The following is a 25,248-nucleotide window of genomic DNA, read 5'->3' as shown; positions in this document are numbered from 1 at the left end:
GCTTCACACAGCAACTGAAGAGAGCCGCGCGATCAGCTGAGCTGTCACTGAGGTTACCTGGATCCAGAGGTGGATGCAGCGGTGGCCGCGGGTAACCTCAGTGACAGCTCAGCTGATCGCGCTACTCACCGCCGCACCGGTCAGCTCCACGCAGCAACTGAGGTGAGTATAGCAATCAGCTGAGCTGTCACTGAGGTTAATCGCGGCCACCGCTGGATCCAGCGGTGGCCGTGAGTTACCTGACTGACAGAAGCTGATCGCGCTACTCACCTCAGTTGCTGTGTGAAGCTGACCTGAGCGGCGGTGTATTCTGCAGCTCCTGTCACCTGCATGCAGCAGAGCTGGATGCGACGCTGGAGGTCCGTGGATTACGCCGGACATGGAGGGCTTTGTCGGGGTTAATAAATTGGTGATGAGGGACTTTGTTATTGTTTTTTATTTCTAATAAAGGATTTTTCGGGTGTGTGTGTTTTTTAACTGTAATTTACAGATTAATCATGGAAAGTATCTTGGGGAGACGCCTGACATGATTAATCTAGGATTTAGTGGCAGCTATGGGCTGCCATTAACTCCTTATTACCCCAATTTGCCAACGCACTAGGGTAAATCGGGAAGAGCCGGGTACAGTCCCAGAACTGTCGCATCTAATGTATGCGGCAATTCTGGGCGGCTGCTGACTGATATTGTTAGGCTGGGGGCTCCCCATAACGTGGGGCTCCCCATCCTGAGAATACCAGCCTTCAGCTGTATGGCTTTATCTGGCTGGTATTAAAATTGGGGGGACCGCACACCGTTTTTTTAAATTATTTATTTATTTTACTGCACAGTATAGACACGCCCACCGGCTGCTGTGATTGGGTGCAGTGTGACACCTGTCACTCAGCGTGGGGGCCTGTGGGCGGGGAAAGCAGGGAATATGAGATGGCTGTGTGCAGAGCACAGCGCGCCCGCCGGTATAAAGGCTCGGTCACGCTGTGCGGGCCGGCCAATCACTGCAATTCCACAACTTACAGGGCTGTGGCATTGCAGTGGTCTGCCAGCCAATCCCTGCATGAGGGGTGGCTCTCAAAAGAGCGCCAACATGCAGGGATAAAGACCACGAGTACAGCACGAGTATCGCGAAATTACTCGGTACCCGCCGAGTAGCCCGAGTACAGTGATACCCGTGCGAGTACCGAGTAGTAACAAGCATACTCGCTCATCACTAGTTATCACCAAACCTGCATCTGTGGTCTACCCATCGGTAGTGGATACTGTGTGGGGGTGTATAGCTGGGAACATCAGAACCTTGTAGACCACCCAAGGAACACGGCCCTCACACCCTTGTGTCATAACAGCAACTGTGACATATTGAACATTTGGGGTCCCCTGTCTCTGGCCCCTTACAAAGGCTGCTCCAAAACTTCTACTTTGTTATCTTTAAGCTACTTTGTAACCAGTTTGGCAATATGCTTCAAGTCATTGTCCATTTGGAAAACTCATTTCCGCCTAAGCTTTAAGCTCCTGGCTGATGTCTTTAGATGTTGGGTCAATATTGCCACATAATCTTCTTTCCTCATCATACCATCTATTTTGTGAAGTGCACCAGTCCCATGTTTAACAGTTGGGATGGTGTTCTTAGGCTTCAAAGCTTTTCCCTTTTTCTACCAAACGTAACATTGGCAATTATCACCAAACAGTTAAATTTTAGTTCCTGTGTGCACTTGCAAACATTAATCTCGCTTTTTTATGTTTCTTTTGGAGTAATGGCTTCTTCCTGGCAGTGGCCTTTTAACCCATGTTGATACAGTACTCATTTCACAGTGAATAATAACGCAATCTTACCAGCTTCCACCAGCATCTTCACAAGGTCTTTTGGTTTTGTTCTTGGGCTGATATGCACTTGTCTGACCAAAGCATGGTCATCTCTGGTACACAGAACCCGTCTCCTTCCTGAGCTTTATGATGGCTGACATTCCCATCTTGTTTGTACTTGCATATGATTGTTTGTACAGATGAAGAAGGCACCTTCAGGTATCTAGAAATTGCACCCAAGGATGAACTAGTTCACAATTCTCTTCCTGAGATCTTGCCTGATTTCTTTTGACTCTCCCATGATTCTACACAAAGAAACAGTGTGTTTCAGGTGTGCATTATAATACATCCACAGGTGTGTCTCAACTTAACTCAAATGTTGCCAATATACCTATCAGAAGCTTCCAAAGACATGACATCATCATATGGGCTGTCCCATATTGTTTAAAGGCATAGTACTCTTAGTGTAAACTTTTTACTTTGCAGAAAATGGCAAAAATGCCTTAAAACATTCTCTCTCTCTCTCTCTCTCTCCTCTCTCTCTCTCTCTCTCTCTCTCTCTCTCTATCTCTCTCTCACACTATCCTGGCATTTGGCAAACATGAATAATTTTGGTTCCTTATTGACCTAAAATGGGAAAAGTTTATTTTGATTTCAAGTCAGATAGTGAGAAAAACATGCATATGTGTGTTTTAGATAGTGTATGTAAACTTCTGGTTTCAGCTGGCTGTATGTATATATATATATATATATATATATATGTATATATATATATAGACACACACATATATGTATACATATTGTATAGAGGCTGCTGACTAGGTATATTATAGAGGGCGTGGGATATATAATATATATACATAGAGAAAGTTTTTTGCTGTGTTTATGTTATACAGAGGCTGCAGGCTGCAAATATATATAACATAGAGACTGCAAGTTGCTTATACATAGTATAGAGGCTGCGGGCTGAATATAGTGATATACACAGTACATATACATTTACACTAGATATATATAGCATATACAGCCTGTTTAGTGCATGCGCAGTATAAACGTCACAATAATTAAGAGAGGGCGGGCTGGCAGCATCTGACGTTACTGATGATGTCAGATGCAGCCATCCGCGGGCCACAGCCTGCAGCCATACTTGTGCAGTGCTTAATAAAGCTAACTAATTACCCTATTCATAGCGCCTCTCTTTGCTTAGTATCACCAGGCTTCATACATCAGTAAGGACAGAAATGCCCTGATAGCAAACCTGCTAAAACTATAAGAGCAAGCTGGCAAATGTCAGAGTAAGGCTATGTGCGCACTTACCGGATTTTGCCGCGGATTTTCCGCGGATTTGCTGCATGTTTCGCTGCAGAAAATGTTCATAACATCTCTGCAGTGAATCACCAGCAAATCCTATGGAGAAAAAAAATCCTGTGCGCACTGGGCGGAATTTGACAGCTGCATGTTTTGCTGCGGGAATCCCGCAGCAAAAACAAGTGCATGTCACTTCTTTTCCGCACATCGCTGCGGGATTTCACTCCATTGACTCAATGTTAATCATGAAATCCCGCAGGGAATAACGCAGGCAGCAAATTCTGTGCGGTTCACTGCGTTTTCCTGCGTTATTCCCTGCGGTATTTCGCGGTTTACCTCCGGTAATGTGCATCGCTTGTCTGCGGTTTTGCAGGGAAGTGATGTCATTACAGGAAGAGGAAGCCGTGCAGAGAGTAAACACACACACATCACACACACACACACACACACATCACAGACATAGATCACATACATCACAGACACATAGAACACACATAGAAAGAAAACGGAAATATAGGAAAAAAAGAACGTGGGCTCCGCTGCATATTTACCTTCCAGCCGAGGTAAGCACACAGCGGCGGCCCGGTATTCTCATGCTGGGGAGGGAGAGGGGCAGGGGTAATGTCCCCCGCCTCACTCCCCCTCCGGCAGCCGAGAATATCAGCCGCAGCTGCCCCGGCACTGTCGCATGCAATATGCGGCAGCACCGGGAGTGTCCTCGGCTCTTCCTGCCACCGTGTAGCAGTGGTGGCAAGGTAATACAAGGGGTTAATGTTGGTGGGGGACCACCGCCATTAACCCCAGGCTTGATCATGGCAGCGTCTATGTGACAGCTGACATGATCAACCCGTAAGTAAAGTGAAAAAACACAGACACCAAAAATCCTTTATTTTAAATAAAACCAACAAGCCTCGTTCACCATTTTATTAACCCCCCCAAACAAAGCTCCGGCATAATCCACAGGGTCCTGCATAATCCACAGCTCCGGCTCCGACGTCCTGCACTGCTGACATCCAGCCGCGACTGTCACAGACACAGGCTGAATGCAGCAGACAGCAGAGGTAATTACCGGTCATTTCCCACGGCCGGTAATGTGAACTCACTGCCGACCGTGGGAAATGCAGCGATCTGTCCTCTATCTATCCCTCTATCTATCTGTCTGTCTATCTATCTATCCCTCTATCTATTCTTCTGTCTATCTACTATCAGAATTAAATGTATTTTTTTTTTTTCTTCAATGTGCTTTATTGCATTGAATGCAATAAAGCACATCCCAACCCGCACGCGGCAAAACCGCGGCAATACCGCAAATAATACCGCGGTAAAACCGCGGCAAACCGCGGCAAACCGCATGCGGTTTTCGGGTGCGGTTTCCCGCGGTTTTTTACCGCGGGTGCGGTAATCTTTGAGAGCATGCGGAATTCTCTCAAGGAAATTTCATTTCCCAGTGCGCACAGAGCCTTAATGTTTCAAGGAAGTATGCAGACAGTCTAGAACTGTGTTTGCAGGGTTCTCTTGTCTACACCTTGAAAATACAGCTCTGCTATGCCACACATAGCTCTGCTGTATACACATATTGCAGGCATTCACACCTCTGCTTTCTCTATATTACATATACTTTGCACTGCTATGCTAAGGTTATGACATGGATTCACACATTTGCTGCCTATGTATTATGCCGGTTTCACTCATTCGACATTCATGTCTGTATACAGACAATAATGACTCTTGTCTATGAGGCTCATGAGTTTGGTTTAGAAAACCCTCAACTTTTCTGGAAATTGCATTCTGACCATGAATGTCAGATGAGTGAAACCAGCCTTACATGCACACATAGCTCTGAGGTTTATACATTGCAAGCACAGTTTGTTGTCTATATAAACAGATTGATTGCTCTCAGTGGGAGAAACACAATCATAATCTTGTAGTTATGATACCTTTTAATGGCTAAGAAAAGAATAAAATAAATGATGTTACAAAGCAAGCTGTCTCGAAAGCTTACTTGGTAACATAATTTATTTTATTTTTGTTAGCCATTAAAAAGCATCATAACTACAAGATTATTATTTAGTTTTTACCACTGAGAGCAATCAATTTTTTTCAGCTGGTTAAGACGTCACCAAACCTTTTTTCTTTAACTGCAGTACTGAGCAGAGTAGCTGTGAATCCAGCACTAGGAGAAGCTGAATCATTCACTGACGGCAGCACAGTCATCCTGTTTTGCCTCTGCTTGTTTCCTCACTCTGCTCCTCACCTCTACTCCCTCGTGCCCTGTCTGTAGATTTTAATAGCTGCTTGTAACTGATACCTCATTGTGCTAGTTTTCCATCTTACATTAACAAAGATGGATTTGATCCATTTTCAGAGTGGATGGTGAGTTCAGGAGGCTCACTGAGGGGAAAGAAGTATTACATAAGTGGAGAAATAAGCATATTTCTCTGAAAAGAAACATTCCAAAGTTATTATATATGCTTGCAATATTGATTTTTGCCATTTGTTGTAATGATAGTGACCATTTACTCATTATACTATTACTAGCTATAGTACTCAGCGTTACCAGAGATAGTAACTAAGTATCTCTCTGTCTCTCTGCCACTAACCCTCTATCCCACTCTCTCAGTCTCCCTCTCTGTCTGTCTCGCTCTCTGTCTGTTTCCCTCTCTTTCTGTCTGTCTCTGTCTCTCTCTCTGTCTCTCTCCCTGTCTGTCTGTGTCTGTCTTTCTCTCTGTCTGTCTCTCTGTTTCTCTCTGTCTGTATCTGTCTTTATCCGTCTCTCTGTCTGTCTCTCTTTGTCTGTTTGTCTTTCTCTCTGTCTCTCTCTTTTTGTCTCTCTGTCTGCTTCTGTCTGCTTTTCTGTCTGTCTCTCTGTCTGTCTTTCTCCTTGTCTGCCTCTCTCACTGTCTGTCTCTCTCTATCTTTCTGTCTTTCTCTGTCTCTCTATCTGTATCTCTGTCTCTCTATCCATATCTCTCTGTCTCTCTCTCTGTATGTATCTCTCCCTGTCTGTCTCTCTCTCTATCTCTGTTTCTCTCTCTATGTCTGTCTCTATCTCTCTCTTTCTTGCTGTCTCTCTGTCTCTCTTTGTCTGTCTGTCTCTCTCCCTGTATGCCTCGCTCTGTCTGTCTCTCTCTGTCTGTTTCTCTCTCTGTCTCTCCCTCTGTCTCTTTCTATACATCTCTCCACCGAAATCATATTACCTCACACATAAGCAGTCTAAGGGGTACTTTACACGCTGCAACATCGCTAGCAATTGCTAGCCATGTTGCGCGCGATAGCACCCGCCCCGTCGCCCGTGCGACATTGTGTGATCGCTGCTGCAGCGAACATTATCGCTACGGCAGCGTCACACGCACATACCTTGACAGCGACGTCGCTATGACCGCCGAACAATCCCTCCTTCAAGGGGAGATGCGTTCGGCAACATAGCGATGTCACTGTGGTGTCACTAAGTGGCCGGCCAATAGCAGAGGAGGGGCGGAGATGAGCGGGACATAACATCCCGCCCACCTCCTTCCTTCCGCATTGCTGGTGGAGGCAGGTAAGGAGAAGTTCGTGGCTCCCGCGGTGTCACACATAGCGATGTGTGATGCCGCAGGAACGACGAACAACATCGTACCGGTGGCAGCAGCGATATTAAGGAAATGAATGACGTGTCAACGATCACCGTTTTGGAACGATTTTGCAATTGTTGATCGTCGCTCATTGGTGTTACATGCTGTGATGTCGCTACCGGCGCCGGATGTGCGTCACTAACGACGTGACCCCGACGATATATCTGCAGCGATGTCGCAGCGTGTAAAGTACCCCTTATACTAAGATTGTCCTTCATTGCCTATAGCAACAACCAAACACAGCTGCTATTAATGACCTGTAGCTTCCAGATCCACTGATTCCAATGTTAGCAGATCTTTTGGTGAATAACTGTAAAGCACGGGGTTAAATTTCCCCTCAAAACATAACATTCCCTGACTCAAATGAGGTGTCTGTGGAAAATTTTGTGACTGTAAATGTGACGGTGCGGATTCCTTTTACACACACGCACACACACACACACACACACACACACACACACACACATACACGTACACTCCACTACATCATCGCTTTGTGACAACTCGAGTCTATGAAATTCAGTACTGTAATACTATAAACCTATTACGATACAGCAGCTTTATCCTCTCGCGCTCACTGTCACATTTGGACACGTGGTCTCTTCGCAATGTGGAATCATAAAATGTTTCCATGTTTTCTCCAAATGCTACTTTTTTTAACCATGGTACTAGAATTCATTCAATCATGTCAGCTATTTGCTGCAGTGTAATACAGAAGGTTTAAGTAAATGAGCTGTTTTAATATGCCATCTGGACAGTGATTCTGACTTCTGTTTTGGCTACGGATAATTAGTAACTATAAGTTAGGATTAATGTATGGAACCCAATTGTTACTTATATTAGTATTGTCATTCTGCATTAAACTCCAATATGGCAAGTTTTGATGAAGCTCACGACCAGCAGACTAAATACTTTCTTTTGTTGAGATACATTTTTAAAATTCTATAAGAACCCTAATTTCCCTTTTGCTCGTCAGTGTAAGTTTACCGTAAAGAGAAAACATCATTCATGAGGGCAAATGGACAGGGTTCACCAAAAGATGTAAACCATTAGTCAGCCTTAAAGGGGTTGTCCACTACTAGAACACTAGAACATACCTTTCTCATTCTTCGTGTTTAGTCCCAAGAAAAGAAAAAAGCTTATACTCACTTCATGTGTCGATGCTGTTCCAGCAGTGACGGGGCTCTTGTTCCTGGAACTTACGAGAAGTTGTGACATCACATGAGCCCCATGCCCAATCACCGCTGGCTTCTCTCTCCCCATCTTCAAACATGAAGAATCAACAGGAAGTGAGCAGCAACCACAGATCTTACTTGCTGTTGATTACCGTATTTTTGGATTATAAGACGCATTTTCCCTCCCAAAAATCTGGGAGGAAAATGAGACGTGGGTCTTAGCATCCGAATGTAGCCTACCAGGGAAGGTGGAGAGGGGTCAAAGCAGATGCTGTGGGCGGTGTGCTGCAGGCATTGCTGTGAGCTTTGCTGTGGGTTGTGGGGTAGGGGCCGCCATTCTGAAAATGTCGGCCGGTGCGGGCTTCAAATAATGGCGCGCAGAGTCATCATGTGTGCAGGTGGAGCTCTCGGCTCAAGATCTCATCTTCGCATATGCCGCCTCCGGCCCATTGATCTCCCTGCAGTGGACGTAAGAAAAATGACGTACGAAGGTGTAGCATGCGCAGATGAGATCTCGGCTTTTTTTAGAAGCTCGCACTGCCGAGAGTTTCTGGATGCTCCTCCTGCCTTACAGTGCCTGCAGCAATCATCTGGGACACCTGCTGCACCGCCCACAGCATCGCCGTACTCCACCACCATCCCTGCCTCCTTGCTCCGCCACTGTTGCCGCCGGTAAGACAGCACCGGATTATAAGATGCACCCCATATTTTTTTTCCCTTTGTTTTCCCAAAATTTGGGGTGCATCTTATAATCCGGTGCTTTTTATACAAAAAGTATGGTAACTCATACGTCCAAAGGTAGGGAGAGAGAAGCCAACTTTGATTGGGTGCGGGGCTTGTGTGACATCACAACCTCTTGTGAGCCTCATGAAAGCAAGCGCCGGCACCGCTGGAACATCATCGCCTCAGGAGGTGAGTTTAAGCTTTTTAATTTTAAAGGGACCAAACATATAGCATGAGAAGGTGTGTCCAAGTAGTGGATAACCCCCTTTGAAAATAGAGTAGATTAGACTTTGCCAAAAGAACATCTAAAGAAGCCAGCCCAATTCTGGAAAACCATTTTATGGACAGATGAAACGAACATCAGCCTGTACCAGAATGATAGGAGGAAGAAAGTATGGAGAAGGCTTGGAACAGCTCATGATCCAAAGCACACCACATCCTCTGTAAAGAATGGTGGACGAAGTGTTATGGCCGGGCATGCATGTTTTCCATTGGCCCTGGGTCGCTAGTGTTTATTGATGATGGTCAATCATCAGATCTCAAGTACTGCTCAGTACTGCTGTAATATTTCCAACCAGGCTACTTCTGCTACTCATGAATACATACTAAACAGAGAAAAAAGAGCAATGAATCCCTCTGCTTGTGTGTCCTGTGTATGGAGGCATCATAGCAGCCAGCTTCCACTAAACTAGTTTAGAAAGAACTGTCAATTAGAGATTGAGCTGCAGAGAGGAAAACTGGTGACGAAGAAGGATACAAGGCATATAATGGGCAGAAATAGTGTTATTCCCCATGTACTCACAGGACAGCTTATACTCAAAAGATCCCTGAAACGACATATCAAAAGGCAATAGTCTGTAAAATGATAGGAATAGACAAATTTGTAATAGAAAATTTAAAGTGCCTTATACATTATATTATTTTTTTAATGTCTACAGAAAGTATGATACAATGCAAAAAGTAGATAAATGAGAACTATTTCGTTTTTTGTGGGAGGTTGACCAGGATAAATATACAAAAGCCTTTGCTGTTTTGTCTGGAGACAGTGCTACCCTTCCCTCCAGGCCGTGTCTGATATTGCTACCATATTGAATTTAACTGACACACAGGTCTACAAAAAAGGTGCCAACTTTTTTTTAATAGATTTAGAGTATTTTGAGGGTGCTGAATTAAAATAAAATCTTATTACTTTTGTTGAATTGGCTCTAGTTTTTTAGATAATGGATAATGGATAATGGATAATGGATAATGGACAGGCCGTGTCTGATATTGCTACCATATTGAATTTAACTGACACACAGGTCTACAAAAAAGGTGCCAACTTTTTTTTAATAGATTTAGAGTATTTTGAGGGTGCTGAATTAAAATAAAATCTTATTACTTTTGTTGAATTGGCTCTAGTTTTTTAGATAATGGACACCCATGAAAATAATTCTTTCCACCTATGCGACTTATGCAATAGCCTTTGGTCTGTCTTTTGATTCTTTAAAAGGAATCTGTCAGCAGGTTTTTGCTACCTCATCTGAGAGCAGCATGATGTAGGCAAAGAGATCCTGAATCCAACTGTGTATCACTTAGATTACTGGCTGCAGCCGTTCTGACACAATCTGAATATTAAGGTTTCGTTATGTAGCAGAGTCCACACCAGGCTCTCAATAGAGATTGTACATTGACTGTGAGGTGTCAAGCAGAGAAGGGGACGTGTCAGACTTCCTTGCAGGTGACTTTCTAGTGCTGTAATGATAAGGATCCTGATGCTTAAACAAACATAGCAAATAAAGAAAAGATTGGGCTGTGACAAAACACGCATGGCTGAACTTTGTGTTAACCCCTACAGCATGCTGGCTTCAGTTTACATAGCAAAAACTGGTCACAGATTCCCTTTAACAGTATTTTCGGTAAGGACATTTCCCATATTATTTTTTTGTATTTCAATGTGTAGTCCTACAATGGTATAAAAGTGACTTTTTGAAGCCAAAATTCTCCTGTGAATTTGCTGACGAATGAAGTCGGCTACAGTAAACGTTTGTCAATGCAGTCTTGGTTTATACCCAAACAGTTCTGTCTTAATAAATGTAACGCCTGCCTTTATCAACAGAGGATCTAGAGGGAGGCCACTCACCAAGCAGGACCCCCACAACCCTGAAACCCTTTAACTCCCATACAGGGATTTTGAATTACACCGGGCCCTGGAGATCACTACCTGTGGAAGGCTGCAGTCCGAGAGAGTAGTCGTCAGGCAGGGTCAAACCAGGATTTGCAGAACAGAGACAGAATCGTCAGGCAAGGATGTAATCAGAAGACAAGCAGTGGTCAAATCCAGATTGGGCAGTGAGGTACATAAAAAGCAGGCAGGAGAGGTAGTCAGGAAACAAGCAGAGATCAGCACACAGGAATCACTATACAAATAACACAGGAACCAGAAATAGAACTATCTCTGGCAGTGGTCACATGACAGGAGGGGGAATAAGAAGGGTGTGGTGTCTTCCTATTGGCTGCAGGTGAATGATGGCAACTTCAGCTGGAAGATACACGCCACCTACAGTCAGCCAGTGGTACTGTAGGTTCCTGGAAAACCCAGCTTAGTGGATGAGTGGAGCCTGCGCTCAGCAGAGCCACGGGCACTGACTCCTCTCCCATCACCAGCACTATCCATGGTGGGAACCCGGCGTCGCCTGGTGATCGGAGCAGAAGTCGCTGGAGCAGACTCCGGTGGGAACATGACAATAACTATATAAATACATGTAAAAATTAAGACTTCATCGCTTCATGGTAGCAAAATACATCCGGATTGCTGATCAGGCTGATCAGCAATCCGGATGTATTTTCCTATGTCTGTGGAACGTACACGGTTGAAAAACCAAGAAGAAAGATCATAGACTTTGTGCATCATCTGTATCTGGCTTATTTTGGAGTACAGATTAGTGACCAGGATAAGTCTTGCGCTCCACATATGGTTTGAGCACCTACGACAGTTGACAAATGGTGAAAGAAAAAGTTAAAATTTTTGTGTGCCAATGTTGTTATTTTTGTGTTGTAAAGATTAAATGCTTTAATCGTTACAAGAAAGCTCAGTGGGACTATCCTGATTTGGAATCAGTGAACGACCTATTCCACATGGCAATGACATTCCAATAGCAGTGTTTACCAAACGACCAGACCATCCACTGTCTGAAGAGAGGCAGGGATTGGATCATATTGCAGGTAGAAGCAATTTAATTAGAGGGAAGCTCTTCGAGGCCTTAACGATTAAGACAACTCAATTACCTGATTCGAGACTTAAATCTGTCTAAGCAAGTATCGGAACTTTTTGCATCCAGACTTAATGAACAAAACCTTATAATGTTAAAATTACAGCCTATTGGACAAGAGAAGAGAGGCTTTTCCAATATTTAAATCAAGAGGAAGAATTTGTATAGTACAATGATATCCCAGGAATTGTACTTCAAATGGGAGTAACGGAATATAGACCAGAAGACTGGAGGCTTTTTATAGACATTTCCATTAGAAGCCTGAAATGTGTTCTCTTGCACGTTGGTAGCCATTGTGCGTCTCTTCCAATTGCTCACTCAACAAAACTTATGTAAAAATCTTATTACAGAAAATCCGTTATCATGAACATCAGTGGTCGATTTGTGTTGATCTGAAGATGGTTAACTTCTTTCTTGGATAGCAAACTCGATACACAATATACCTGTGCTTCATGTGCCTCTGGGACAGCGGCGCAAAGCAAGATCATTGGACAATAGTGTCATGGCCTACAAGGGAAGAAATGATTGTTGTCCCGCAAAGATCATCAACAAGCCACCGGTGGAGAAGAAGAACAAAATCATTCTCCCACCGCTTCATATTAAGATAGGATAAATGAAGCAATTTGTTAGGGCTTTGGACAGATCGGGTAATTGCTTCAAGTACATTTAAAGATCATTCCCTGGACTGAGCTGAGCATGGAAAAACTAAAAACTGGAATCTTTGATGGTCCTCATAATCAGAACCTCGGGAACATTTCCAATTTTACCACATGCATGAATGACACTGATGCTTCGGCATGGAAGAGTTCTGTTTGTGTTTTAGAGAACTACTGTACTTGGGTAATCACAGAGCAGACAACTATGAAGAATTGGTGCAGGATATGCTTGTTAACGTCAAAAATGTGGGAGTTAATATGAGCATAAAGATGCACTCTCTCCATAGCCATTTAAACAGATTTCCAGATAACATTGGAAACTTCAGCAAGTAACAAGGTGAGAGGTTCCACCAGGCTATAAAGGTGATGGAGGAGAGATATGAAGGCAGATGGGACACACAGATGATTGCAGATGGGACACACAGGATTGCAGATGGGATGTACATATGATGGCAGACAGGACATATACATGATGGCAGACGGGACACACACACATGATGGCAGACGGGACACACACATGATGGCAGATAGGATGTACACATGATGGGAGACGGGACATATATGTGATAGCAGACAGGACTTACGCATGATGGCAGACGGGACATGCACATGATGGCAGACGGGACATGCACATGATGGCAGACAGGACTTACCCATAATGGCAGACAGGACTCACCCATAATGGCAGACAGGATGTACAGCTGATGGCAGATAGGACATACACATGATGGCAGACAGGATGTACAGCTGATGGCAGATAGGACATACACATGATGGCAGATGGGACATACATGTGATGGCAAACGGAACGCACACATGATGGCAGATGGGACTTACATATGATGGCAGACTGTACATACACATGATGGCAGACAGGACTTACACACAATGGCAGACGGAATATACACATGATGGCAGACGGAACGTACACATGATGGCAGATGGGACAAACACATGATGCAGACAGGACAATCACATGATGGCAGATGGAGATGGGACATACACATGATGGAAGACGGTATGTACACATGTTGGCAGATGGGACAAACACATGATGGCAGACGGGACGTACACATGATGGCAGAAGGGATGAACACATGATGGCAGACGGCATGTACACATGATGGCAGATACTGCTGGCATCTCCAACGTGATTGTCCGGATGACTCAGATAAAAGGAAATCACATAAATAGCGCTTTTTGAAGCATTGACATTAAAAACGATTAATAGTTAAGTAATATTGTATTAATTTATCAAATCAAACATAACTTTTTCCTGTCATTTTTTTTATTTCTTTTTTTTGTATGATTTTAGACTCTTTACTTACTAATTGTAACAAAAATAATAATATTCTTACAATTCAGAACGCTTTTCAATTGTGATGCGTTAATTAACTATTCAATATTTCTATCTAATTAACTATTAAATATCTGGCAAAATCAAAGTCATATTCTGAATCAGCACCATAAAATTAATATACAACCATTCAGACATCTTTGGCACCAAAATCACTGTATAGCAGTGTGACACTTAAATTGCCAAAAATGCTATATCTTACTGTTCAATATTATAGCAAATGCATTTTTTTTTTGAAAATTTATGGTTTTTCAGGTCAAAGCAATGGAATTATAGGATGTGATCATCAATTTTCCGTATGTCCTGTAGTTTTGTCTATTGGGAGAGACAGAAATGTTCCAGTTTCTTTTCTGCTTATATAACTGGACAGAATGCCTCCGGAATGTTTAACTATTAGAATACATTGGGTTTAGCTGTGTGACATATTGGTTATCTCTGTTTGCAGCTCTATAAAATTAGACTGATATGAACTGAAGTAAATATGGCGCATGCACATTCCATTAATATTCCCAGATGTCTTTAACCTCAAGCAATCTCTTTCATTATGGCAATAACTCTTATCCACTTAGATACGTTTCTTTCTGACTCAATCATAAGTGCTGACCATAGCTAACTAGTGTTAGAAACCAGAGAGGATATACAAAAGATGTCTTACATGCTGCGAAATATGTTACTGTGGTGACCAAGCCAGATTATACACAGTTCAACTGGGAAATGCTGCCAACAAAATCTATTTCACTCGTCTCCAAAATTAAGAGACTGAATGGGTCTAATCTAAAGTTTGCACACAACGTAATCCATTGGACCATGAAGGATGCACAGATGGACAAAGCTTATTTCACACTGTCACATCATGTCACTGGTCTTCAGCAAAGGTGTGAGATACTCATCACTGTTATTAAAGCACTTTTCCAAGTTCTCAGTTGTATCTTTTGGAGAACACGTGTTATGGATCATGATAGATTGGTGAATTGATTCTGTCTTCATCAGTTTTGTATTTATGAGATTGTTTTAGGACATAATATGATTTGTTTTGTCTTTAACCTTTGTCTGGTACCATGAAAAAAAATCACTAGTTGTACCAATCTGTATGGAGTCATATTGAGGCGGCACGGTGGCTCAGCGGTTAGCGATTGGGTTTTGGGTTCAAATCCCACCAAGGACAACATCTGCAAGGAGGTTATTAGTGTTGAGCGAGTAGTTGACTATTCGCACTCGCTACGCTGTTAGCGAGTACTGTCCGCTACTCGCATATTTGTTACGTGTAGCAGGCACAATGTAAGTCAATGGGAAATACTCGCTAAGTAGCGAGTAACCAGAAAGCCACACTTTTCTGTGCAAGTAGCGAATAGTACAGCTTTCAGGTTACTCACTACTTAGCGAATATTTACCATTGACTTACATTGCGCCCGCTACTCGTAACGAATATGCGAGTGGTGGACAGTACTTGCTAACAGCATAGCGACTACGAATAGTAAACTACTCGCTGAACACTAGAGGTTATATCTTCTCCCTGTGTTTTTGTGGGTTTGCTCCGGGTTCTCCGGTTTCCTCCCACACTCCAAAGACATACAGATAGGGAATTTAGATTGTGAGCTCCAATGAGGACAGCGCTGTGGAATATGTTGGTGCTATATAAAAATAAACATTATTTATTATTATTGATCCCATGGTACCAGTTAAGGTTCATAAGCAAGAGGAATGAGAATGAAAATCACATACATAGATTCTCAATGTACTTTTCATTATTATTTTTTTATTTTTGTGGTTTTATTTGAATTTTTTCACTGTATTTATTTAGTTGTCTATTTTATTCTATTCTCCTTGATGTTAATTAAAGTAGTTTATTGAAAATAAATATTTGAAATAAAGGTCAATGGATGATGCATGGAAAAATTAATGTTAATTTGTCATTAGTTCTTCAATCACTTTAGAAGAAACACTGTGAAATAAAATATGCAGTGCACATGGATTTCTGCTTTATCATTGGTTTAGGATGGGTTTGCTATAACTCCTAAGGCTGAGTGGTTAACACTGTGTCCAGATCTGGGTCCTGAAGTTGATTCTGAACCGTGACAACTTCTTCCGGGAACTTATATATTCACCCATGTTTGTGTCATGCGGTATTCGGTTCCACACTCGAGGGGTGTCGCTACGGTGTTGGACTCTGTTCACATTGTAGCATCTGAAAGGTAACTGAGGTCTCCTACTTGCTCAGCCAGTTCATGGTGATCTGTAGTTTCTATTTTGAGTGGTGTGGAAGTTTCCCTGTTGTGTGTTTACTTCCTTCCTTTTTTCTTTATTCCCCTGTACACAAATAATCTCTCCTTTGTGTTTGAGTGCAGTGTGTATTAGTTTTCCTTCCTCCTTGTCTGTATCGTTTCTGTAGGGTTTTGTTATTGTGTTTCCAACCCGCCCCCAAAGGTGTAGGAGAAGGAAGCAAGATCAGGGCTCTGACAAGAGTCAGGGTCATGCTGGGGGCTCAGATCTTGCTACAATCAGGTCTACCTCTGAGATAAGGGACAGTGCAGGGTCTCAGATCAGAGGGCCAGTCTAGGGGCCAATGTTCAGTCATTTCATACCCTGTGATAGCTTGCGTAAATTTACTACCATTATGTGATTATTTTTTTTAATTAGGGCTATCATGACTAAAATAGGGAGGCTGGTTTATGGTTTTTCCTACCAAACACAGGAAGTAAAGTGAACGAGAATAATCCATGTACAGTGCTGCAGGATATATAATCACTATAAAAGTAATTGGGAGTAAATGAGTATGTATCACAAACCCACATGTGGGAAGAACATCCCAATATTTAACAAATAAAGACATAAGAATGATTCCTAAATCAGCTATGAATAGATAAATGAGAACATTGTTTCCAGTTTATATTATTATTATTTTAATGCTAATGTTCTCATTAAAATATGTGTCTCTGTATACTAGATGCAAATAATTTAATTTGGCAAAAAATATAAAAAAAATTAATGTAACTTTCAAAGACATTCAAAGAATTGCGTTGGGCATATATGGTTGGTGATGTAGAGATTTGGTGCCCACATTCCAATATCTTTATATCAAAAGAACTTTAAATTCTGTAACCATCATTTCCAAATACAAAACCCATCTTACCGAGATCGTGGAATGTTTTCTGTACTTTCTCTCCACCAAACATCTGACAGCATTGCTTCAGGATTTGATCTCTTCCCATATCTGATAAACCAAAAATAGTTACAATGTCACACGTTTAAAGGTAGATGTGAATTAGAAATAAAATACAGCATTATAACTGTATGGACAGATACCATCCCCTCTCCTGGCTTTGGAAAATCCAATCTACAATTATTTTACTGTAAAACAATAATGACTAATTTATGTCACTTTTTTATGTTCTTACCGTAATTTGATTTAGTAATGAAACTTAGAAAAGTATGTAAGTATTATCGTAGTAGAACATAAAAATAAAGTATGTTGCTCTACATATTATATATAATACATTATCTAGTCTTTTCCATTTGATAAAGTGAGCGATATAGTTTTGGTGACGATTCGTGGATCGTGTGGGTACAGTGTAGGGTAGCCTGGTCAGAATATCTACACAGGGCAGTGATCTGAATCTACTGTTCTACTGGAAATGTATCAACTTCACTTGATGACTTGATAACAACACTATTAGGGTTAATGCTGAAGATTCTTCTGTCTCTGATTATATTTGATCCAAGATGATGCTATAAGAAATTCTAAATATTAGTCTCAAATCTGAGCTAACTATTATGCACATAACATCTCTAAATATACTAAACGACGATCTGATACAAGAAGAAGTCATGAATGATGATTAATTCCCCAAAATGTAGACTAGCAATGAGTAATGAAATGTTGGCGTATTTGTATATATTTCTATCATTATATCTATACTTCACTACTTGACACATTTATTATAATGCATTGCGGTTATCAGAATGATCTTGAAATTGTATTAACCATTTCTGTTCTCTCGCTTTCATCCATTATTGTTGCACATTGCTAGCATTCCTAAGTGATATCGTTTGTGTTTTTAATCTAGTTACATAGGTTGAAAAAAGACCGAGGTCCATCTACTTCAACCTTCCTCCACCAGCTATATATTTTGTCATGATTTATATTTAAATCATTTATAACCAACAATGTTGTGTGTATTGAGGAAATCATCCAGCCCCTTTTTAAAAGCTGTTATAGTGTCTGCCATTACTACCTCTGGTGGTAGGGCATTCCACAGTCTGACTGCTCTAACTGTAAAGAACCCTTTCCTATTGAGCCTTTTTTTCCCACTTGCAGTGAGTACCCCCTGATCCTTAGCATTGTCTTTGTAAGGAATATGTCATATGCCAGTCCTTTGAATAGGCCACACATGTACAGTATATCTATAGCTATAAAAGTAAATTAAATTTTTATTGCCAAAGTTTTCTTTTCCAAGGCAGTGATTAAAAAAAAGGGGCAATAATGGTTATACCCTTAGGCTTGATTTTTTTTAATCCAAAGTAGTTGAGACGACTGGAATGCAAATGTCAGCTGATTATGTAAATTAATACTTTTTAGAAGAAATTTAATGCACCAAGTAAAGGACTTGACATGTCTATTGTTAATATATTTCACTAACTGCCAGACTACAGCAAACATACACTCTGTGTCAATTGTTAGATTATAATGAAGACCAAATGAGAAATTGGGTGTATTAATCTGTTTATTTATATCTAGATGTAGCAGAGCTGATTTAGCTCTGAACTATTAATATACAGATTTACTATGTAATTTTTTTTATTTCAATAGAAAGATTTCTACCTGCTTTGAATATCTCAGAATTGACCTGGCTTTCTTCAGTAAGTAGCTGCACAACTTTTCTCCCTTGCTATGTCTTCTGAGTTCTCTTTTGCATAATCATCTGGGTGTTAAATGCCCCGGAGAGCCATCATCATCTACTGGGGGCTCTGTCAGCCTCTTTCTCTTTATAATGGGATGCTTGTAAACGTGAAGAAGGCTTAGCTTAAAATTGGGGACAATTTCTTTACATATTTCCGTGCTCTCAGGCACTTCTTCTGACTCTCCAGAATGTGCCATTTTGCCTGTGTATTTTTTAATCAGCTCATCGCAATGTTTCGCTAGCGGTGTGTCACAATGCATAAATCTCCATTGCTTCGCTTCATCACTTTCCACTAATCATTTCACAATCCTCAGAAAAATCCCACAAAAACTACTTTAGTCAAATGAAGTGTGTGGCATGCCAAATCACCAAATCAGGAGAATTATATAAGGGAATTAATATACCCATCACCTCCTACCATCCATACAGTGGTATATATCTTATATCCACCCCTCTTTTAGAACATGCAGCAATATAGCCCCCTAACTCTTAACACTTTCTGTATATCTACCCCTATGTTTATAAAATGTGCTGCCTCTGAATACTGTACATCCCCACATCGTTTATGGTACACACCATTTGTACACTTAATGCATAAAGAATGTATTGTATGTTAACAAAAATATTATTGTATATTCTGTATACTCAACCAGTCATTATCATGGTGCCATATATCCACCTATCTCCTAAAATATCTATTGTTCTTACGGTATACTCCATATTCACACCTAATGCTTAGAGTATTTTCACCCAACCATTATAGTATATAATGAATGCTCACCTAGTTGCTATAATAAATACCCTATAGTCACCTAAATCTTTTCTTTCTTCACCCATTTACTTAAAGTATACTCCATACCTACAGCTCTACTTTTACTATGTACTGAGCATGAACTGTACACTCACATTATACAATTTATATCATACTGTATACCCAAATTTTATATCTTGCATATTCACCCACATAATAAGATATATACTAGATATACGCTCAAATTCAAATGTTATATCCTGTATATTTACCCATATACTAAGATATATACTGTAGACACACCCAAATCTTATATCTTGTATATTCATTCACCCACATACTAAGATATATACTATGTATACACTCAAATGTTATATCCTGCATATTTACCCTTATACTAAGATATATACTGCATATACACTCAAATCTTAAATCCTCTATATTCACCCATGTACTAAGATATATACTGTATATACACCCAAATCTTATATCTTGTATATTCACTCACATACTAAGATATATACTGTATATACATCGAAATCAAAAATAAACACCCATGTACTAATATATATATATATATATTAGTATGTGTGTGAATATACAAGATACTAGATTTGGGTGTATATACAGTATATATTTTAGTACGTAAATGAATATTCAAAATATAAGATTTCGGTATATATACATTGTGTATATATATATATATATATATATATATATATATATATATACACAATGTATATATACCGAAATCTTATATTTTGAATATTCATTTACGTACTAAAATATATACTGTATATACACCCAAATCTAGTATCTTGTATATTCACACACATACTAAGATATATACTATATATACACCCAAATCATATATCTTGCATTTTCACTCATGTACTAAGATATATACTGTATTTACACCGAAATCTTATATCTTGTATATTCACCCATTTACTACCATATATATACTGTATATACACCCAAATCTTATATCTTGTATAGTCACCTACGTACTAAGATATGTACTGTATATACACTGAAATCTTATATCTTGTATATTCACCCTCGTACTAAGATATATACTGTATATACACCCAAATCTTATATCTTGTATATTCACTCACATGCTAAGATATATACTGTATATATATATACACCCAAACCTGATATCTTGTATATTCACTCATGTACTAAGATATATACTGGATATACACCCAAATCTTATATCTTATATATTCACCCACGTACTAAGATATAAACTTGATTTACACCCAAATCTTATATCTTGTATATTCAGCTACGTACTAAGATATATATTGTATATACACTCAAACATTATATCTTGTATATTCACCCACCTATTAAGATACATACTGTATGTACACCTATTGTTTGTGTTTCTGTATGCATTGCACAGATGTAGCCAAATTTTCCTTATAACAGATAATACAGCACTGCACCTTTCAAAAAAAAGTGTCACTTAACCCCTAATCTATCCGTTAATGGCTCGTGAAATGTTAAATTATCGTAAACCTCTTAGATGAGATAACCTCTGCAACAAGTTGGGACATTATTTGTCAAGTTAATCTTGGTTACATCTGTATATTTATCTACTATATATCTACCTAACACAAGTTTGGTGGATATGTGGTATATTTAATAAGAGGTGGTTGAAAATGCAATAAAGTATAATGTATAATAGGTGGATGGGTATACAGTATATAATTTCATAGTTGTTTAGGTATATGGTATATATATTGGAAGAACTGGGTCTTTATACTTTTTATACAAAGGGGATGATATAGTAAAATGCTAAAATCATCATATGCGTATTCAGTATATATTATAAGAACTGTACGTACACTATATGTAGGTGGGGGATCTTATAGGAAGTGGGGAATCTTATAGGATATAAAGTATAGACGAGTTAGGTATATATATATATATACATATATATATATATATATATATATATATATATATATAAAATTATATAGGATATAATCCATTATATCCATCCATTGGATGTACACTATTTATCCACCCAGTTCTTCTAATATAAACCAATTTTGATATACCCACCTCATATCATAGATTCCCCCATAGTTTCATAGTTTATACCATGTTTCCATCTATCTCCTTTATCTTTTTCTATATATTTCCCCCCCTCTTTCAGGTTATACTCTAATTCTGTCATCCTCTTATTGTAAAGGATGTATATTCACCTTCCTCTATATCTTATACTGCTTATCCAACCCCCTTTTCATTGCATATAAATCAGATATATTTACCTACCCGTTATCATTTATACTTTATTCATCCACCTCTTATCATATCTTTCATATGTTCACACCTTTCTTTTGAGGAGTAAATGAAGATTAACTTTTTCTGAACTTGTTTGTTTTCTTTTCACCCCTCTCTTAGTAGTTACTGTTTACTCCCTCCTCTTATAGTATACAGTATGTATCTATCTGTACCTCTTCCAATTTATGCTGTCTTATTTCACATACTATATGTTCCTCCACCTCTTTTAATGCATATTGTACATTCATGCATGCCTTAAAGCATATATTTATGCAAATAAATTGAACACAAGTTAATATATAAGATAACAATAAAAGTTACCCTAAGGCTAAAGGCAAGAGGCATACATTATACTAAGAACAGAGCATGAGCTGCATTTAATTGTTAATTCTTTCCAGGATAATGTTTGCCAAATGAACATGTTACTTCTGCTCTATTTGACATACTGATCCCTGTTATATCTGTGCCGAACATTCTAGGTAAATTTCCTGCATTACCTGAAATTGATGATTATCACAGTACATAGCCTCCAAGTATTAAATGACAAATTCAGCTTTGCTATCATTTCACTTTGAGTTATATAAGTCAGTAATGTGCAGACGTTATTCACTTCAAGCAAAACTGTCTATGTGGGATATATGCTATATATATATGTGTACTCATTCACCCATATATCTCCCTCTCTGTGTATTTATAGGGTTATATCCATAGCTATATCACAGTACATAGCCTTCAAGCGTTTAATGACAAATTCATCTCTGCTATCATTACACTTTGATTTAAAGAAGTCTGTAGTGTGCAGAAGTTATTCTCTTCAAGCAAAATTGTCTGTCTGGTGTATATATATACACACACTTATATATCTCCTCCTGTGTATATATATATATATATATATATATATATATATATATATATATATATATACAGGTGACACAAGTTGATATCTATAGATATATATCAACATTTTATATACATATATACTTACATATATTTGTCTATAGATCCAAACCTGTGTCCCCTCTAGATATATACATCTATACTCTACAGTATATATATATATATATATATATATATATAAATATATATATATGCACATACATACATATATAGAGGGAGATATATGTGTATATAAGTGTGTGTATATATATATATATATATATATATATATATATATATACACACACACACACACACACACTGGATAACTAGATAGACAATTTTGCTTGACGAGAATAACTTCTGTGAATCAAAATCAAAATGAAATGATAGCAGAGATGAATTTGTCATTAAAGACTTGGAGGCTATGTACTGTGATATATCTTTAGATATCTTTCTATCTATCTATCTATCTATCTATCTATCTCTATCTATCTATCTATCTATCTATCTATCTATCTATCCAGAAGCATACAGACAGAGATAGACAGATAGATAGATGGATAGATAGATAAATAGATAGATAGATGATAGATCGATAGAGGGATAGATGATAGATAGATAGAGGGATAGATGATAGATAGATAGATAGATAATAGATCGATAGCAGGATAGATGATAGCTAGATAGAGGGATAGATGATAGATAGATAGAGGGATGATAGATAGATAGATAGATAGATAGATAATACCTTTATCTCAATATATAGATGTAGCAGAGCAATGATTCTAATTTAAATATTACAACATAAAATCAAGACCTGTGCGCTCGCCTGTGTAATATTGTTATAGAGATTGTCATTTAATATTTGATATGCAAATGTGTCATCTGTGGGTTAAGGACAGGGCGATGTGATCACATTGTACACATGATGTAGCCTCAGGAGCTCAGTGACAAATTCAGACCTCATCTACAGTTTCTATTGTTGATACTCTATAAAGACATAATATATTGTATATTCAGTGCACGCTATTTCCTAAGCTACAAAAATCTAATATAAAAATAATGACCACCTTACCTTTGCCTTGTTATAAGGTTGATATAATGCCTCAGTGCGGAGTAGTATTTGGCCATGTCCTCTGCCGGTGCGTCCTCTCCAGGGTTGTCCGGTTTTGATGGGTAAGCCTCTGCAAATGTCCCCAAGCAGATCAGCAAGGATAGACCTATAGTCAGCACCGACATCCACAACCTCATGCTTCCCTGCATCTGAAAAGAGTAACAGAAGAATCAGAACTTCAACAAGTGACAAAACACAACAATCCTGAACATGATGCAAAACTTTTCTGTTACCAGCTTCACAGATGTAGCAGTGCTGAACGTGTGATGGATCATTTGTGACTATGTAAAGTAAAGCTGGTTGCATAAAACATCAGATTTGGTGGAATTTAGGTCTGCTATATCTGACACTCAGTTCTGCTCCATTAATTGCTTTGTAGAATGAAAACTCTTCCTATATGTTGAAGTGATGTTATATGTAAAGCAATCTGCACTAGCACAGCCTGCGTTTCTTTACGATTTCTTTTAGATTTCAGTAATTTTAAGCAATTATAGCATTAATTATATGTAAGATGGAAGTAAAGTGATGAGATGAAACTCACAGAGTAAAGTGGCAGAACAATGAGGGCTGGAGCAGGTTCAGCACCGAGGACAGCTCCGCTGAGCACTTACATTGACTGTGGATTGTGTCTTCTCTCCGATCTGCCTTCTTCCAGTTGCCTGACTGTCTTCTTATGTGTCTCTTCTCTGTAATTAGACTTTGTTCTCCCTAATACCCAGCTTGAGTCGACTCTCTGCCATACTGTGGCTTTTATAGTCTTTCTTCTACAGGAGGGGCTTTGCGGGGTAATAGGGGATGACTAAAAATCGACTATCTCCTCCTACCACTGAGCACTAAGCACGTCACTAATAGGTGAGACCTTGCAGACATGGGTCATGGATAAAGGGAGGGCAATTATGCCTTTTATTGTTTGATTTGTCAAAATGAGTTATGACTGAAAAGTGGAAATATTTCACACAATATAAAGGCTGCATCTTCCCCGGTGACGTCCCCTCACGTACCTCTGAGCAAAACCCCAACCTTATTATACGTACATTTTAATTTTATTTTAAAAGCTACCATTGTGCGCAGTGGAAAGATGTTCCAGGCGTTCACCCCTCCTGTTACTACCCATTAGCATATCGTGCAGCTGCAGCAGCTGAAAACCTATTACTACTGCAAATCTCACACAAACTTCCACGTATAGACGGTGACGAGGCTCTGACTCATCACAATGGAAGTGGAAGATTCGGACTTTGAAAATGATTAAGTTTGAACCTCACGATGACATAGGGGAAGATGTGTCGGAATCGTTTATAGATGGAGCTATAGTATTTTCTAATAGGGAGGTGTCTGTGAGGATGAAATACGGGCTGTATTCTAAAAATAGAACCAATATATATCGTGTTTCCCCGAAAATAAGCCCTACCCCAAAAAAAAGCCCTAGAAGG

General features: G+C 39.5%; 1 protein-coding gene across 4 annotated transcripts in view; it reads right to left on the bottom strand.

Moving 5' to 3' along the window:
* The window catches only part of NPY (neuropeptide Y), an 84,230-nt gene extending 59,663 nt beyond the window's left edge, over positions 1 to 24,567 (bottom strand). The window contains exons 1-3 of one of the 4 annotated variants that reach the window (XM_075316702.1): positions 24,360 to 24,567; positions 23,780 to 23,967; positions 17,006 to 17,086 (exon numbers count right to left, since the gene is read on the bottom strand). In XM_075316702.1, the coding sequence (XP_075172817.1) occupies positions 17,006 to 17,086; positions 23,780 to 23,967 (269 nt within the window). In that variant the 5' untranslated portion in view covers positions 24,360 to 24,567. Of the gene's footprint in view, positions 1 to 17,001; positions 17,087 to 23,779; positions 23,968 to 24,359 lie in introns of those variants that run through there. The other 3 variants (XM_075316701.1, XM_075316703.1, XM_075316704.1) reach the window with 3 other exon arrangements.
* Between the last annotated feature and the right edge of the window lie 681 nt (positions 24,568 to 25,248).

The sequence above is a fragment of the Anomaloglossus baeobatrachus genome, chromosome 6, assembly GCF_048569485.1.
Source record: "Anomaloglossus baeobatrachus isolate aAnoBae1 chromosome 6, aAnoBae1.hap1, whole genome shotgun sequence".
NCBI classification, from domain to species: Eukaryota; Metazoa; Chordata; class Amphibia; order Anura; family Aromobatidae; genus Anomaloglossus; species Anomaloglossus baeobatrachus.
The sequence above is the reverse complement of the archived record's forward strand: the minus strand, read 5'-3'. Positions and strand labels throughout refer to the sequence as shown.